The following is a 15,000-nucleotide window of genomic DNA, read 5'->3' as shown; positions in this document are numbered from 1 at the left end:
ACGATATGAACGAAGAGGATTGTGTGTTGTGTAAGGTTGCATAGGCCAGTGAGGGATTTGTTATGAAGCCAGAGGAGTGACCGAGAGAGAGAGACAGTGTGACCAGATAGAGGCCATAATCATGCTACCAGGAATGTGATGTTGGCTTTCTTGCATTGTGGTTATACTCAAATTGTTTGGTTTGAATGGATTTTTTTGCTTGTTATATTTTTGTCGATTTGTTATGGATTTTATTTATTTATATTATGTTTTGTTGTTTATTTATTTATTATTTTTTTTCAATTCACAAGGATATAAGTAGTGTTTTGGTCAATTTCTTTCCCAAGGTTGTAGTGTTTTCAGTCTTAGTGAATGTATGTGAAGCAGGAAGAACCATACTTTCAAGGCCAAAAGCTGTGTGGCAATATAGCTAATGAATCACGAGGGCCACAGGCATTAGGCAAATTGCACACATTCCAATACTGTTCTTTTAAGTCATCCTGGGACTAGTCGGGCAAAAATAGACAAACCAGGAGATAATTTTATTTGTCAAATTGTAATGCTAGTGCATTCTTGTTGGCAGAGTCAGGAATCCTTTGTTGCACAACATGTGGCATACTAGTTTGTCAGATTTTGCATGACAGAATTTAGATTTTAGTCAATAATCTTGTATGCCCCTGGTGTTCAAGAAAGAAGATTTATCCAAAAACTAAACTGTCATTGGTATTGAGGAAATGCCATTCACATGAAGTCCTTGCTATGCAGTGAGATGTGTGTATATGATAATCAGTGGATAAGTTAAGTTTATTTTTAAGTGGACAAATGCATTTGTATGTCCTCTGGTTCTGTGTGTTAGATTAAGTTTTGACCGTGTGCCAATTATAGTTTTTATCATTTCATCTGTAGTTATGTTGTTGAACTGTTATTTTTTTCACATTCTGTAATATCAACATTTTTTTAGACAATTTTAAATGACTTGGTAGCAAATTAACTATTTTGGTTTTGTTGACAGGTGAAGAGACGCGGGGCAGAATGTTCAAGAAAAAGAGTAAAAAAGTGCAGATATCTGCGCCAAGTAACTTTGAGCACCGCGTCCACACAGGTTTTGATCACCATGAACAAAAGTAAGTAGCATACTGTCTTTTATTTAGTAGAACCTGCAGAAATTAAGTGTGTTAATTTAATGCTTTGGGAACCATTGTGTAACAAATGCCCAAATTAAATTGGCACTTTAAAGTTTTTGCTAAGTTTCATTTACATACAATGAAACACATATAATATGCCCATGATTTTGTTCACACTTTTTGTTACACATGATACCAAGACTTGAGGTGTGATTAAACAATATACAATTATTTGACAGATATGTTGGGCTGCCTCCTCAGTGGCAGGGAATTGTATCAAATGCACTCGATAAAGGGAGACCCATGCCGCTGGTTGATCCATCACAGATCACCCCAATGGATATGCTCGACATGAAGGTGAGTAATAACATTAGTTCCTCTTCATACTTCTTCCTCCACTGTCTTGTTATTATATCTACATTCCTCATGGGTTTGCTTTCTTTCTTTTTCTTTTTCTTTTAGGGGGATTTGTGCTTTCTATACAACAAATTTCTTTTCTCCGTTTCCATTTTCTCATCTCCAAGGCTTTCAGAATTTATATTTGCATTAGTGTTGCAGTGTAAGTATATATCTATTATGTTTACAGGACACAGATCCAATAGCACAATACATTCAATATGGTTCATTTTATTGCTTCTTCTCTCATTTCGCAGGGGCCTCCAGACACCTCAAGAGGGCATGACTCTTCAAGCAGATTAAGCCGTGGTTTTGCTACCCTTAACCTGGCTGATCCAAGTAAAAATCCACAGGTAAGTTAATGGAATTCAGAGGAGGGTGTGGGGAGTGTGTATGTGAACCAAGGATCTTTGATGTTGTTTAAACTTAGATTTGGAAATTCAACAAGCTGGGTTATTTTAATGGCTTGGTATTTGTTCATGTGGGCAAACAAAAAAAAGAAAGTGATGAATTTTTCCTCTTCTTCTTCTTATTATTATTATTATTATTCATACAGACAGTTGATACTGTACAGTATAGGGAAGAGTTTGAAAATGCATTACGCTGAATGCCATTTTTCCCTGAGGAGGCAATAGAGCAGCGTGGCCTCCAGTGTTATTGTGTATATTCCGAGACTTTCCTTCCTTGCTTTGTTTGCATTTTAATCTAAGTGATGTGCCGTAAAGTAATTGGGTTATTACTTGCTTTAGACTTTTTTCATTGTAGAAAAAGGGTGAGTACATTCACATAAATATGATAAGTTTAAGTAATGGTACACAAGCGCTTTTGAGTAAGACTAGATTTCCATTTCATTTATTAATGTCGATGTGACTGCAAGAAAATTTAAAAGATTTTGTCATTTTTGATGTCATTGAGTTTTTTGAAGTGCATGTATTGTCAAATTTGATGAGATTCTTAGCTAAAGTATGCATAGATACGCCACCCCTTTTACGTTAGATTAAGCAGTTTCAGATCACTTAATCAGCAAAATTAATGATAGCGTAATTGCTGCTTTCTTTTCTTGCATGTACAGTCTTTCAATTTTTCCCCTCAAAATTCTTTTCTTAATTTGCGTTTAAGAATATGAATGCTAAATGACCTAATTTATTTTGTCCTCAAAGCAGACCACCATGAGAGGAGATCGAGGCAACAGCAACAACAGTAACAACAACAATAATAATAGCAGCAGTAGCTCATCGAACCTCCCCAAGACCTCAAGTGTCGCAAGATCCAACTCCCTCCGCTCTTCCAGTCCCCCAAGACTACGGCGGCCAGAGCAATGGGGCGGCTACAATCTCCCCCCAACTCTACATGAGGGGGAGGTTCTGGATGGACCACCCCACAACTGGCCCCCACATGCCCAATACCCAGGGCATCCCCAGCACCCTCAGGGCCAGCATATGCCTCATCCAAACCACCCAGGGCATTACCAAGGGCACCCACCAGGCCACCCGCAAGGTCACCCAGGTCACCCGGGTCACCCACAAGGGCCTCCAGGTCACCTCTCTCACCACCCCATAAGCCCTACGCAGCCTCCCAAGGGTTCACCTGGCTATCCTCCCCACCTGCGCCCACAGCAGGGCCACGGTCCTCCCCACTCAGGTCAGCATGGTCCCCCTCATGGTGGCCCGCCTCATGGGCCGCCCCATGGCCCACACGGCCACCCAGTGAATGGAGAGGAGAGATGGGATCCCCGTGATCCAAGAGCTCCACACCATCCAGACATGCGCAGGGAAGGGTGGGGTATGGGACGCCCCGACATGGGTATCAGAACTCCCTCCGGCCCCTCTTCAGCTGGCTCGGCTGGTAGTAGTGGCCAGCATGGGCCAACCCCACCTCCTCCCCATCACCAGAGTCTTCATAATGGACACCCACCTCATCCTCAGGTGAGAGAAAAAGGTCTTGTTGGTGTTGAAAGCATTGCAAAGTAGCTCTTGGATATGCCACCTTTCATGCGAGACTTGTGGAAATTTGTGGTGTTTTCAAAGTTTAGATCAAGAGAGCACTTTTGCAATTCATACTATTTTGTTTCTCAACTATTTTGTTGATTAAATATATTGTACTGGTGAATCTTACTAACAGAATCTTATGCATTGCTTCAAATGATTAGGATGTTTCAGCAAATTTTGTGTCTTTTTCTCAAGTTTACAGAATTAGAAAATGATTTTCTTCTTCCTTTTCTTCTTCTTCTTCTTACCAGAATCACATTTTGTATGAAAAAACATTTGAGCAAATTTTTTATTGACTTATGTAATGAATTGGAGAATCCTTACCCAGCTCCTTAATATTTCTGTTAATACAGTGCCAGTTATATTTGTCATGTCATTATTCTTAAATATGACAATAACTATGAGATAGGACAGATAACTGTCTTAATAGTACTTGGGCTTAGGTGCTTTGCTTTCATTGCTTTGGTATTAGTGATAACATTGTCATACTCAAAGATCTTTTAGGAAGATGTACCATACTTATTATTCCAGGAAGTATTTCCATATGGTATATTTGTTTATATTTTTGTCAAAATTTCAGGGTGGACGTCCCCCTGCGCAGCTACCGCCAGAAGCAGGAGGGCCACCTGGCCATCCAAATGGACCCCATTATCCCCCCCATGCTCACCCTGGCCAACACCCTCCCCACCACCCCCACTCAGGCCCCTACCCACACCCCAACCAGCACCCACACCAGCCCAACCACCACCCAGGCCAGCATCCCCACCAGTCGCCACCTGCACAGCGGCCGTACCACCGTGGACCTCAACCGCTGCCACCCCCTCACCAGTCTCCTCACGGTGCTCCTCCTCACCACAGCTCTCAGAGCCACCTTCATCAGTTACATCTTCAGCAGCAACAGCAACAGTCCCAGCACCAACAACAGCAACAGCAGCAACAACAGCATCAACAGCAGCATCCACCACAGCAGCAACATGAGCAGCATCAACAGCAGCAGTTACCCCCACCACCTCCACCACATGGGGTGCAAAAATTGCAGCAGCAGCCGCATCAGGTCCCACCCCATGGCCAGATGTATGCTAAGGTAATGCTTAATTTCATTTGTTCTTTTCTTTTTTCTCTATTTCTCTTTAACAAAGGCTTTGTAAGTTTCAAAAGCAGATGAAGCTAATTAATCCATTAACTTAAACTTAGCTTCAGTGGTATTGATTCTTTCATTCAAAATTTGCTTCACAAGAGGTAGCTACTATATTTTACTTTGCTTATTAATCCGTAGCTGGACCTTTGTTTATTAACAGAGAAGATGTTTCATCCATCAAGTATGATTTAGTGTATGGCCTTCTTGGTTTGCATACTTCATAAGAGACTGTTTTCTTTCTTGTAACAAAGCTTTGTTCTGACCCAACTCACAGCCACCAGCTCCAGCACCAGAACAGATTTCTCCCCCCAACAAGGGATCCCCCAATGTACAACAAGATCACAATGGAAACCGATTTGACCCTCAAACAACCACGCAAGCTCCGCCACAGGTAAAGTTACGAGATCGCAAAGCCAGCGGTGATGGCAAAGAAGGGGGAAGTGCAGGAAGTGGCAGTGCCCAAGTCAACAACAACACAACCACGCAACCTGGGAAGTCTCCGCCAGGATTCTCCAGCCAAGGGAACTCAGTTCAGCATCACCAGTCAAACAAACCACATGATCAGCAGAGATTATCACATGAGCAGGTAAGACGATTTTACACTGAAAAGGATTATGATACATGTTTTTATTACATTTCTTGTACTGCCAATATTATCCATTAGAGAGAGAAATTGAAGGATTTAATTTTTTTTCCAGTTCCGAGCAGCTCTTCAGATGGTTGTAAGCCCAGGAGATCCCAGATACAACTTGGATAATTTCATTAAGATTGGTGAAGGATCAACAGGCATTGTTTGCATAGCCAGTGAAAGAGAAACTGGCAATCAGGTATGTGTTTAGGGAAACCTTGATAAATTTCTCTTTTGGGAAATCACTTCATTACAGTTTGTAGATTATAGAAAAATTATCAGCCTATGATTGACAGTCTTATTATTATTCATAGGTTGCAGTGAAGAAGATGGATCTGCGGAAGCAGCAGCGTCGAGAACTGCTTTTCAACGAGGTGGTCATCATGAGGGACTACCACCACCCAAACATTGTCGAAATGTATGATTCCTTCTTAGTGGAGGATGAACTCTGGGTGGTGATGGAGTTCCTTGAAGGGGGAGCACTTACAGACATAGTCACTCATGCGAGAATGGATGAGGAACAGATTGCAACGGTAATTTTCTGCTGCCTTTCCGTTCCTGGCACACCACTTTTAATGATAAGTGCTTTCAGTGTATGTAGTGTGTTGGAAATGCGTATGTAACTACTGATTTTTTCCTTCTTTCTCCTTTTCAGGTTTGCAGACAGTGCCTGAAAGCATTGGCTTACCTTCATTCACAAGGAGTCATCCACCGTGACATAAAAAGTGACTCAATTTTGCTTGCAAGTGATGGCAGAGTAAGTAGCCAAGCATTTGATATTGAGAAGTTCATTTTGAGGAAAAAGAAATTTTGATAAGAAATAAAGAGCATTAAAGTTGATTAAAAGTATAAAAAGTAAAGATTCAGAATACAATTGATAGTATTTAGAAATTCTACACTCTAACTTTAGATATCTTGAGTACTTGCTACTTGAATATGTATACTCACAGTGCTCCCCTATTGGATATGGGCTTATATAGGATATATATGTCTTACAAACTTGCATCACCATCCTGACATGCAGAAAATGGCCAGCCATGCAGTATGTATTCTCTGTGTACTGTACTGTATACCAAGGGGATTGGAAATGTAGCAAAGAGGGTATTAAAATATCATATTCAAAGATTAGATAGTTTTAAATGATAATTGGACCAGGCTGTCATCTTATAGTGTTAATGCCAAGTTATTTTTATTGCCTTTTGTCTTCATTTTTCTCTAGAATCTTTGCATTTGTAGAGAGAAGCAAGTCATAAAGTGTCAAGAGGCATTTAGTCTTATATGGATCAGTTAGAATGAAATTATTATTCCTTGGAAAGGAGGTTTAATTGCATATGTATACTATTATTTAAATATCCTTGATTATTAAGCACATTTGTGATTGCAGGTGAAACTCTCAGACTTCGGCTTCTGTGCTCAAGTGTCCCAGGAGCTGCCAAAGCGTAAATCTTTAGTGGGCACACCATATTGGATGGCACCAGAGGTTATATCGCGGCTACCCTATGGCCCAGAAGTAGACATCTGGTCCCTTGGCATCATGGTGATTGAGATGGTCGATGGCGAGCCTCCATTCTTCAACGAGCCACCTTTGCAGGCAATGAGACGTATACGGGACATGCCTCCACCCAAACTAAAGAACTCTCATAAGGTATGTGGAGCCAGTGCTCTTGATTCATTTGTTGTTTGATTTTGTACAATTTTGAGTCATGGCTTGACCTTTATTTTCTTTCTGAATAGCATTTTGAAGATTTTCTCTCTCAGATTTTTATTTTTACTTCATATTATATTGTTAGTCCGATTTGTTGAAAATATCCCAAAGTGAACTACTTTATCTTGAAAAAGGCATTATGTCAATATCTGGGGTTGCATTAACATTTTTTTGTTATTTTATGAAGTGTATAATGACACAAGAATCTTATTTGCCCTTAGATATCACCACGGTTGCAAGGATTCCTGGAAAAGATGCTGGTTCGTGATCCTGGTCAGAGAGCCACTGCATTTGAGCTCCTCCAACACCCATTCCTTCGTCAGGCTGGTCCTCCCTCCCTCCTTGTGCCACTGATGAGGTCGTTCAGACATTCTCCTTGTTGAGCTCTTAATTTTTATGCATTTGAAGATGGTAATAACTGTTTTGATAGGTATGTGCCTTAGCAAGAACTTACTTGGTAATTCTGGATGCTTAAAACTGCCTTATATGCTTAAAAATGTGAAATCCACGTCGTAATTACCAAACGTCGTAAAAATGTTGAAACTGCACTGTGATTATCTGGAATGTGACAGGTGCAGCTGGCAGATATAACTTATAAGTTCTATTTTTGTGATGACAGCAAGAATACTCAAGGAAATTTTATTAAGACACGTTAAGTACTGCTTCGTATATTTTAGGAATCAAGCAGTTGGCTAGGCCTTTTTTTTTTTACACTTCATGAAATATGACATGAAATGGTGACTCAGCACTAGCAGCTGCATGCAAGATGTGTCCACATTGGCAGCTTAACAGTGTACACATATAACATGTGGAGTAAAAAGCATCTTCAGAAAACTTATATATTCCAGCCCTACACATTGTTCCTAAGGGATTTGTAACCAAGCTGTATTTTTGTATAGATATATATTTACTTTATAAATACGAATATTTCATATCACCAAAGAGGCTTTTAGTAATTGCTGAATGTAGACAGATGTGGTGGGCATACTCATAAGCAAAGGAATGTTGCCCACCACTAGTTAAGTTTTGTAGTTGTACGTATGATCTGCCATATAAGCCCCTTTCAGGCCCACACACACGTGTATATGCTGGGCAGCTATGAGTTCCAATGATAAAAAGTAACCTGATCAAGCTAATGGAAATAATCTGGGCTGAAAGAGACCATTCCAGTACATATGACTTGTTCTCTCTGCCTTGTGCTTCAGTTTTTGTTTTTTGAAGCAGTAACAGGGAGCATGTAGATAGATTGTAATTTTGAATGACATTGTATCTGACAGTGTAAGAAATTCTTGCCATTATTTTTTCGTTTCATTTTTGTAAATATATCTGTACATGCCTTGTTGATTTTATCATTTGTAACTAGCATTTAATACTTGTACAGCTCATTCCATCACATAGGCAGTGTAATTACTGCTGTTTTAATATAATGTTGACCAGAAACAGCTTTGAGGGGCAGTAAGAGAATCCTAAAGTCATGAAAGAAATGGCCCGCCTTCAGTAGTTGATTTGTAATTTATGTACAGATTCATTCCTACAAAAGACAGCATTATTACCACATGTAATTTTACAAAGAACTTCTTTCAAATCACCATATTTTAAGGATGTAAAATAGACAAATTTTATTTCAAGCATCAATGGAACCATTCATTTTCTTTGATAATGTATCTGATTACATTGTATAGGACATCATTAACAAACTGCTGAGCCATTACCAGTATGAGCATTCAGTCGTTAGACCTCTTTGCTGCTACCTTAAGCTGTTGATATCTCTCTCATAGGAATATTGTTTGTTGTCAAATGTAATTTTATATTGTTACTTTTTTATTTATTATGATTATCACAATCTTTTTTAAGCAGATACAGAAGATTTGAAATGACTCCATAGTTTACTTTTATTTTTTCTTGAATATGTTAAGGAACCACTCAAAATTGATTTTCGTGCCTTAGGAGTGTGCCTGCCTTGGCAAAGCTGGAGACGGTTGTAAGAACCACTGTTACGAGCAGCTGATTCACTCCTGAACCAGAACTCGGCCCAGAGGTCACAAAGAATTTGATAATGTGACTTGCAAATTTGTGTGCTTTGTTATTTTCTACATGTAAACATGTAAACTTTGAATGTTAAAAAGATGTTTATAGAGACTAGTAATTGCAAGTGTATAATGTACCTGTAACATAAATGTAGAGTGTATAATACTTGTACAATGAACATTAGTGTGGTGTGCCGTCCTCTGTAACTTTGCTTCCGTCCCCAATGCTTTGTCTCCAGTGAATGTCTGCATATTCAGTCATCCCGTCCATACTGATGCCTTGAATGTCGTATGTTGTGTGCACATTGCTAATATTTAGAGTGGCAGATATATGTTGTTAAAAAACAGTTGAAAAAATGCTCAGAAGATATTGTTTTGTAAGGGAGGGTTCTATACACATAGTTTTATAGTATTACACACTAAAATCTTAATTTTAGTGATGTTTCTATTTTTATGGTAATTTTATTATCAAATGTCATGATTGTGTATTGAATGTGTTGGTATTTTTGACATTTAATTTACTTGGTGTTTTAATGGTATTTTTCACATTTAATTTTCTTGGCTTTATAATTGTGAGCATAAAAAAATATGCTTCAAAGGAACAAAAATGCTTTTTAGAGAGTTATCATTCTGTAATAGTAATGATAGATAATCACTAAGTATTAGACAAGGTAAAGTCATATCCGTTTTAAAGCGAGGGAAGGAAAAGAGCAGTAGTAATATGAACAGGAAAATTTCAAGCTCAAACCAAGGCAGCTTCGTGGTTCGCCTGAGCTGTAGAACTTTTTAGGTAATGAGTTTTATATTTTATGTTATTTATTTATCATACTTTTCCTTGTTTATTTATTTTTGCTGTTTTGTGGGTGTCTCTTACTGAGCATTAAGGTGCATTGTAATTACTCGGAAATAGAAGGGGTCACTTTGTTTTAGCCCTTGATAGGTCACAATGTATATTGCAGCCAAGTCACACTGTACATAATTACCCTCATACTGTGTTGTTGGAATATGCCATGTGTATGCTAATCTTTCATTCCCATTTAGTATTAGCTTGTATATCCCCCTCTTCCGTGAACAGACAGTAAAAAATATATATATGCCATAAGCTCAGGCCTTGGAGACGTTTTTTTTTCTTTCTTTCTTTCTTTCTTTCTTTTTAGAATAATTGTTTTGCTCATTACAGAATACACACTTCCTTATGGTTCATTTTCTCCCTTTTTTCCCCTGCCTTCCCAGCAATTCAGATTTTGCATTTATCCCCCCCCCCCCCCCCCCCTCCTGTTTCAATTCATAATGTTTTCCACCTGTTGACTAGAGAATTATACAGGGTTTCAGATTTTAGGTGCTGAATTATGTTCAACTTATGATGTGTATGAATTTTGAAATAGGTATGTATGTATTTAAACAGGATGATGTGTTTATATGTGTACAGTGTGTGGGTGTGCATGTGCCTGTGCATGTGTGTGTGTGTGTGTGTGGGTGAGTGTGCAGGTATTATGTTTACAAGTGGGCAGGTAAGAGAGAGAGGTGTGTTGTGCTGTGTGTATGTTTGTTTGTTTGTGTGTGTATGTGTGAGAGAGAGAGATACTGCATATATAACTGTATGCATGTTATGAAAAATATATGAATGCATGTATACATGAACACTATTTCCATACTGCATATAGGAATTACCCTTTATTAGGAAATAATTTTGAAATTTCTGTTTCCATATAGAAAATTAGCAGAATTGGTATAATTGAGTTAAGAAAGCAGTAAGTATTAACCTCTATTATGTATTCAGATAAAAATTTTTGGGCAGTTTTATAGAGATAATGAAGACATAATAAGTCGTACAGAATAATTTACAAACTTTTCTTTAATTTGGCACTTACGTACTGCTGACTTTCTTATTTGAAGAAATTAGGAAAGAGTAAAACGTTTTCTTAAATAACGTGTCCTCTATTTTAAAATATATGTCAGGTTTGTTATTATATTAGAATAAGAAAAATACATTCCAATGAATTTCATCACAATGCACCAATTACTTGGGTTGAACTTTAGTATGTAATGTCTGGACCTTTCTGAGAAAAAGAAAAACCGTGTTCCAAAAATTAAAGTATTTCTTCCCAAAACTTTCCCAGGTTAGATTCCTGTCTTCCTAAGATGCATTTCTCATCAAGCTTTTTGTAGACCTGTTGATACTTGTGAATATTGAATATTGGTTACACAGCTAGTTTGTATTTAGTAAGTAATTTTTTTTTTTTTCTTAATTTTAAGTTCCATAGCTAAAAAAGATTATGTAGCCATGTAAATACACATGTACTATTTTAGATAATAGCAATAAACTCCACTGATTAAAATTTGTTTCTCTATCATCACTGCGGTCCCCTCAAGTTCATTTCTGTGGTTGTTTTGGGTCTTACGATGTTCTGGATCTCCCCTACTATGGACCTCGGCCTTTGGTGTGAGCCATGTTGAAGGGATTAAAGGTGGATCTCAGCCTTTAGTGAGAGCCATGTTGAAGGGATAAAAGACTGGTTGTGGATCAGCCCTAAATGTTCTCTGGAAGTCATGGGTACAGTATTCTCAGTATATTATCTTGTTATACATACTGTAAGCTCAGTCCATTCCAGGTCATTACCAAACCATCAGGAAACATTCCTTCCTCTTTTCCGACATCCTCCTCGCGATCTCAAACTTGACCACTTCTTCATTTTCAACCCCATCCTCCCTTACTACTGCTCTTCATCCTTACTCTCTACCTCCTTGCACAACACCACTCCCTCTTCCTCCTGTCCTTGCCTTTCACCTACCTCCACCTCTACAAATCTTTTGAGTACTCTTTTTAGCCCAGCTGTGTTGGTTGGATTTTTTATGATGCCATCTTCTCACTCTTAAGAAAACCTTAATTTCTCAGACCTACCCAACCAAATCCCTTTCAGAAACTCTTGGTATTCAGAACTTCTAAGCATGACCCCCCCCCCCAAAAAAAAGACCCTCATCTACCCTCTCAATCACCCATTCCCTTTACACACAAAGTGACTGCTGACACCCATCCTGCTCCTCACCTTCCCCCTTCACCCCTTCCTCCTACTCCCTCACAACATCTCCCCCATCTCCATCTATACCAACAACCCCCTTTCCTTCCATCATTCCTTCCACTTCCTCGCCCCCTTTCCTTCCATCATTCCTTCCACTTCCTCGCCCCCTTTCCTTCCGTCATTCCTTCCACTTCCTCCTGGATAAACGTGTGACCCTTTTGTCACAACATTGCCTTTCTCCAGACACGCGCCACCTGACAAACATAGAGTGAGTGCAGTATTTTGTTCCCAGATGAAGTGAGGCTTAATAAATTGTATTCTTATATTCATTGACTAATTTTTTTATCATTATTATTATTATTATTATTATTATTATTATTATTATTATTATTATTATTATTATTATTATTATTATTATTATTATTATTATTATTATTATTATTATTATTATTATTATTATCTTTATCATTATCACCACCGGTTTTATATTGTTACCATTCTTATGATTATCATTATTATTATCATTATTCATATTATCATTATTATTATTATCATCATCCATATTATCATTATTATTATTATTACTACAACTACTATCATTATTATTATTATTACTACAACTACTATTATCATTATCATTGTCCTGTATACCCAATGGCAACCTTTCTGGTCGTCTTCTCACTAATAAATTACACTAATGATTTAACCATCATTGTAGTATTACTGTTACCACGAACAGCAAATACTATTATCATGATTACGATCCCATGTTCATAATCAATATGATTTGACTATGATTATAACCATTGTTATTAGCATTGTCATTGCAGTCAGTTATTATTATCATCATTATCATTATCCTTGCAATTAATATTAGCATTGTCATCACTATCATTATCATTAATATTTTTAATCATCATTATCATTACTATTATTATAATCATTACTATTATTGCTACTACTACATTACATTATTATTATGAATGCCATAATCGTAAGTGTAGTCATAGTCGTAGTTGCGGTCATTCGTATTTTTTAACAGCTGTAGTATTAGTACTAGTAGTAGTATTGGCAGAGTCATTGCTATTACTATCAATATCACTATTCTACTTATATTTATTATCAATATCATAATTATCATTTTCATTATTATCATTATTATTCTAATTAATATCAGTAGTAACACCATTACTACTATCAACAATGCCATTATCATTATCATTATTATTATTGCTTTTATCATTATTATTATTAGTAATAATGGTAGCAGTTTTAGTAGTACCATTCCTACTATCATTATTATTATTATCATCATTATCACTATCACCAGTGCTGCTTTATTAACATGAATGATGAAAGCACAAGTATGGTAATGATGATCGTTAATAATAAACCAAATACTTTTTAGTGTAGCTGAATAAACCAGTCGATACAGTATAATGTGAAAATCATCATTTGAGTCGTTTAAAATAATGAGGAAATGACTTCTGAGGATCTTTTCAGAGAAATCCTGTAACACAAGTATGTGGCGTCGTGACCGGATGGGTGCGTAAGAACGAGCAATAAAATTATTCGCCATCTCATGCTTGTTTAAGTTTTGCCTAACTTGATTTTCTGATGTAGCAATTATTCTGTTCGTCTCGTTTTTCCTCAGCTGCTGTATGCGATTGGCTAATGTGTTCTAATGTGTTGTTAAAATTCCTTCGTGATTTTTTTTTCTTCTACTTGTGGGATCTTTGAGATGCAGTATGCGGCATGTATTTTGTTCAGTTCGTCTTTATGGTGTAGTGTATCACTCCTTATGCTTAAAACATCTAGAACGATATAAAACGACCTGAAAAATCCTGTGCACGGCCCTGATTGATACAAGGCCATGTTGTAATGTGTCAGCAGGGGAACCCTACACTGCAGAGACATGAAGATTTGTTTTGTTTTTCTTGGTTATCTAAGCTTGTTGTGTTAGGACATGGCATTTTTCGAAGCCCATCCTGTTGAGGCATGGCGAAATGCACATATGTTCTGGCGTCGAATACATGCAATCGAATCTTTTATTTCCATTCTTTTCTTACTAAAACTCCCCAAACAACAAACACTTTTGAAATGAGGAAAATAGCAGTTTAAATCCGCATCTACAGGGTCTCCTTAAACAGCTTTTGAGTGCCATTTTCTCCGTACTAGTTTAACCCCCATCATGCGAGCGAATGTGTTTGCTCACATGCTCTTTTCAAGTTAATTCAATGACAGCCACACTAGGCAGGCCAAGGTGAAGGGGAAGGTCATGGTTTCCTAAATGCTTTGGCAGGCCACTCTTCGGGGATCGGAGGTTTTGTTTATATAGATAAAGTGATAGATAGAGACAGCTGGATAGACATAGATATAGGCAATATATAAGATTATTTAGTTTTCTTTTACATTGCATACACGCTAGAAGTTCAAATTAATGCCAGTCTACCTTCGTTCAATGTAATAAATTCAATGCATGTGATACCTTTACAACAATCAAATGTTTGCAGAACGGACAAAACTATCATGAAAAAAATAAAACCGTAGAGTCATATATAAATATATACCGAGTATTGGATCTTGGTACCATGAACATAAAAGGTAGAGAAATAACTATATATATGAAAGGGTTTAATGATTTGAGTTATTTTCTCTGACTATGGTTATTTGCGGTTGCCAAGCCCTAACATTCGGAATATATTGAAAATGGGTTTGAGGATGTACTGTCCTTATTAATTTACTTTCCCAAGGGTATAACTTATGGAAAGTATTTTTGACCTTATAGACCTATGCAGTACACACACACACACACACACACACACACACACACACACACACACACACACACACACACACACACACACACACACACACACACACACACACACACACACACACATACACACACACACACACACACACACACACACACACACACACACACACACACACACACACACACACACATACACACACACACACACAAATCAGA

At 37.7% G+C, this 15,000-nt stretch overlaps 1 protein-coding gene across 3 annotated transcripts in view; it reads left to right on the top strand.

Annotated features, from left to right (window-relative positions):
* mbt (serine/threonine-protein kinase PAK mbt) overlaps positions 1-7,669 on the top strand; it is a 17,377-nt gene extending 9,708 nt beyond the window's left edge. For 2 of the 3 annotated variants that reach the window (XM_027375331.2, XM_070115511.1), the window contains exons 2-12: positions 992-1,103; positions 1,343-1,460; positions 1,757-1,852; positions 2,660-3,424; positions 4,068-4,571; positions 4,900-5,211; positions 5,324-5,452; positions 5,568-5,786; positions 5,909-6,010; positions 6,638-6,898; positions 7,180-7,669. In XM_027375331.2, coding sequence (XP_027231132.2) covers positions 1,012-1,103; positions 1,343-1,460; positions 1,757-1,852; positions 2,660-3,424; positions 4,068-4,571; positions 4,900-5,211; positions 5,324-5,452; positions 5,568-5,786; positions 5,909-6,010; positions 6,638-6,898; positions 7,180-7,341 — 2,760 coding nt within the window. In that variant the 5' untranslated portion in view covers positions 992-1,011 and the 3' untranslated portion in view covers positions 7,342-7,669. The remainder of the gene's footprint in view (positions 1-991; positions 1,104-1,342; positions 1,461-1,756; positions 1,853-2,659; positions 3,425-4,067; positions 4,572-4,899; positions 5,212-5,323; positions 5,453-5,567; positions 5,787-5,908; positions 6,011-6,637; positions 6,899-7,179) is intronic. The other variant, XM_070115512.1, reaches the window with a different exon arrangement.
* Positions 7,670-15,000: the final 7,331 nt, after the last annotated feature.

This window comes from Penaeus vannamei, chromosome 37, assembly GCF_042767895.1.
Source record: "Penaeus vannamei isolate JL-2024 chromosome 37, ASM4276789v1, whole genome shotgun sequence".
Taxonomy (NCBI): Eukaryota; Metazoa; Arthropoda; class Malacostraca; order Decapoda; family Penaeidae; genus Penaeus; species Penaeus vannamei.
This window is presented reverse-complemented; position numbering and strand designations above follow the sequence as displayed.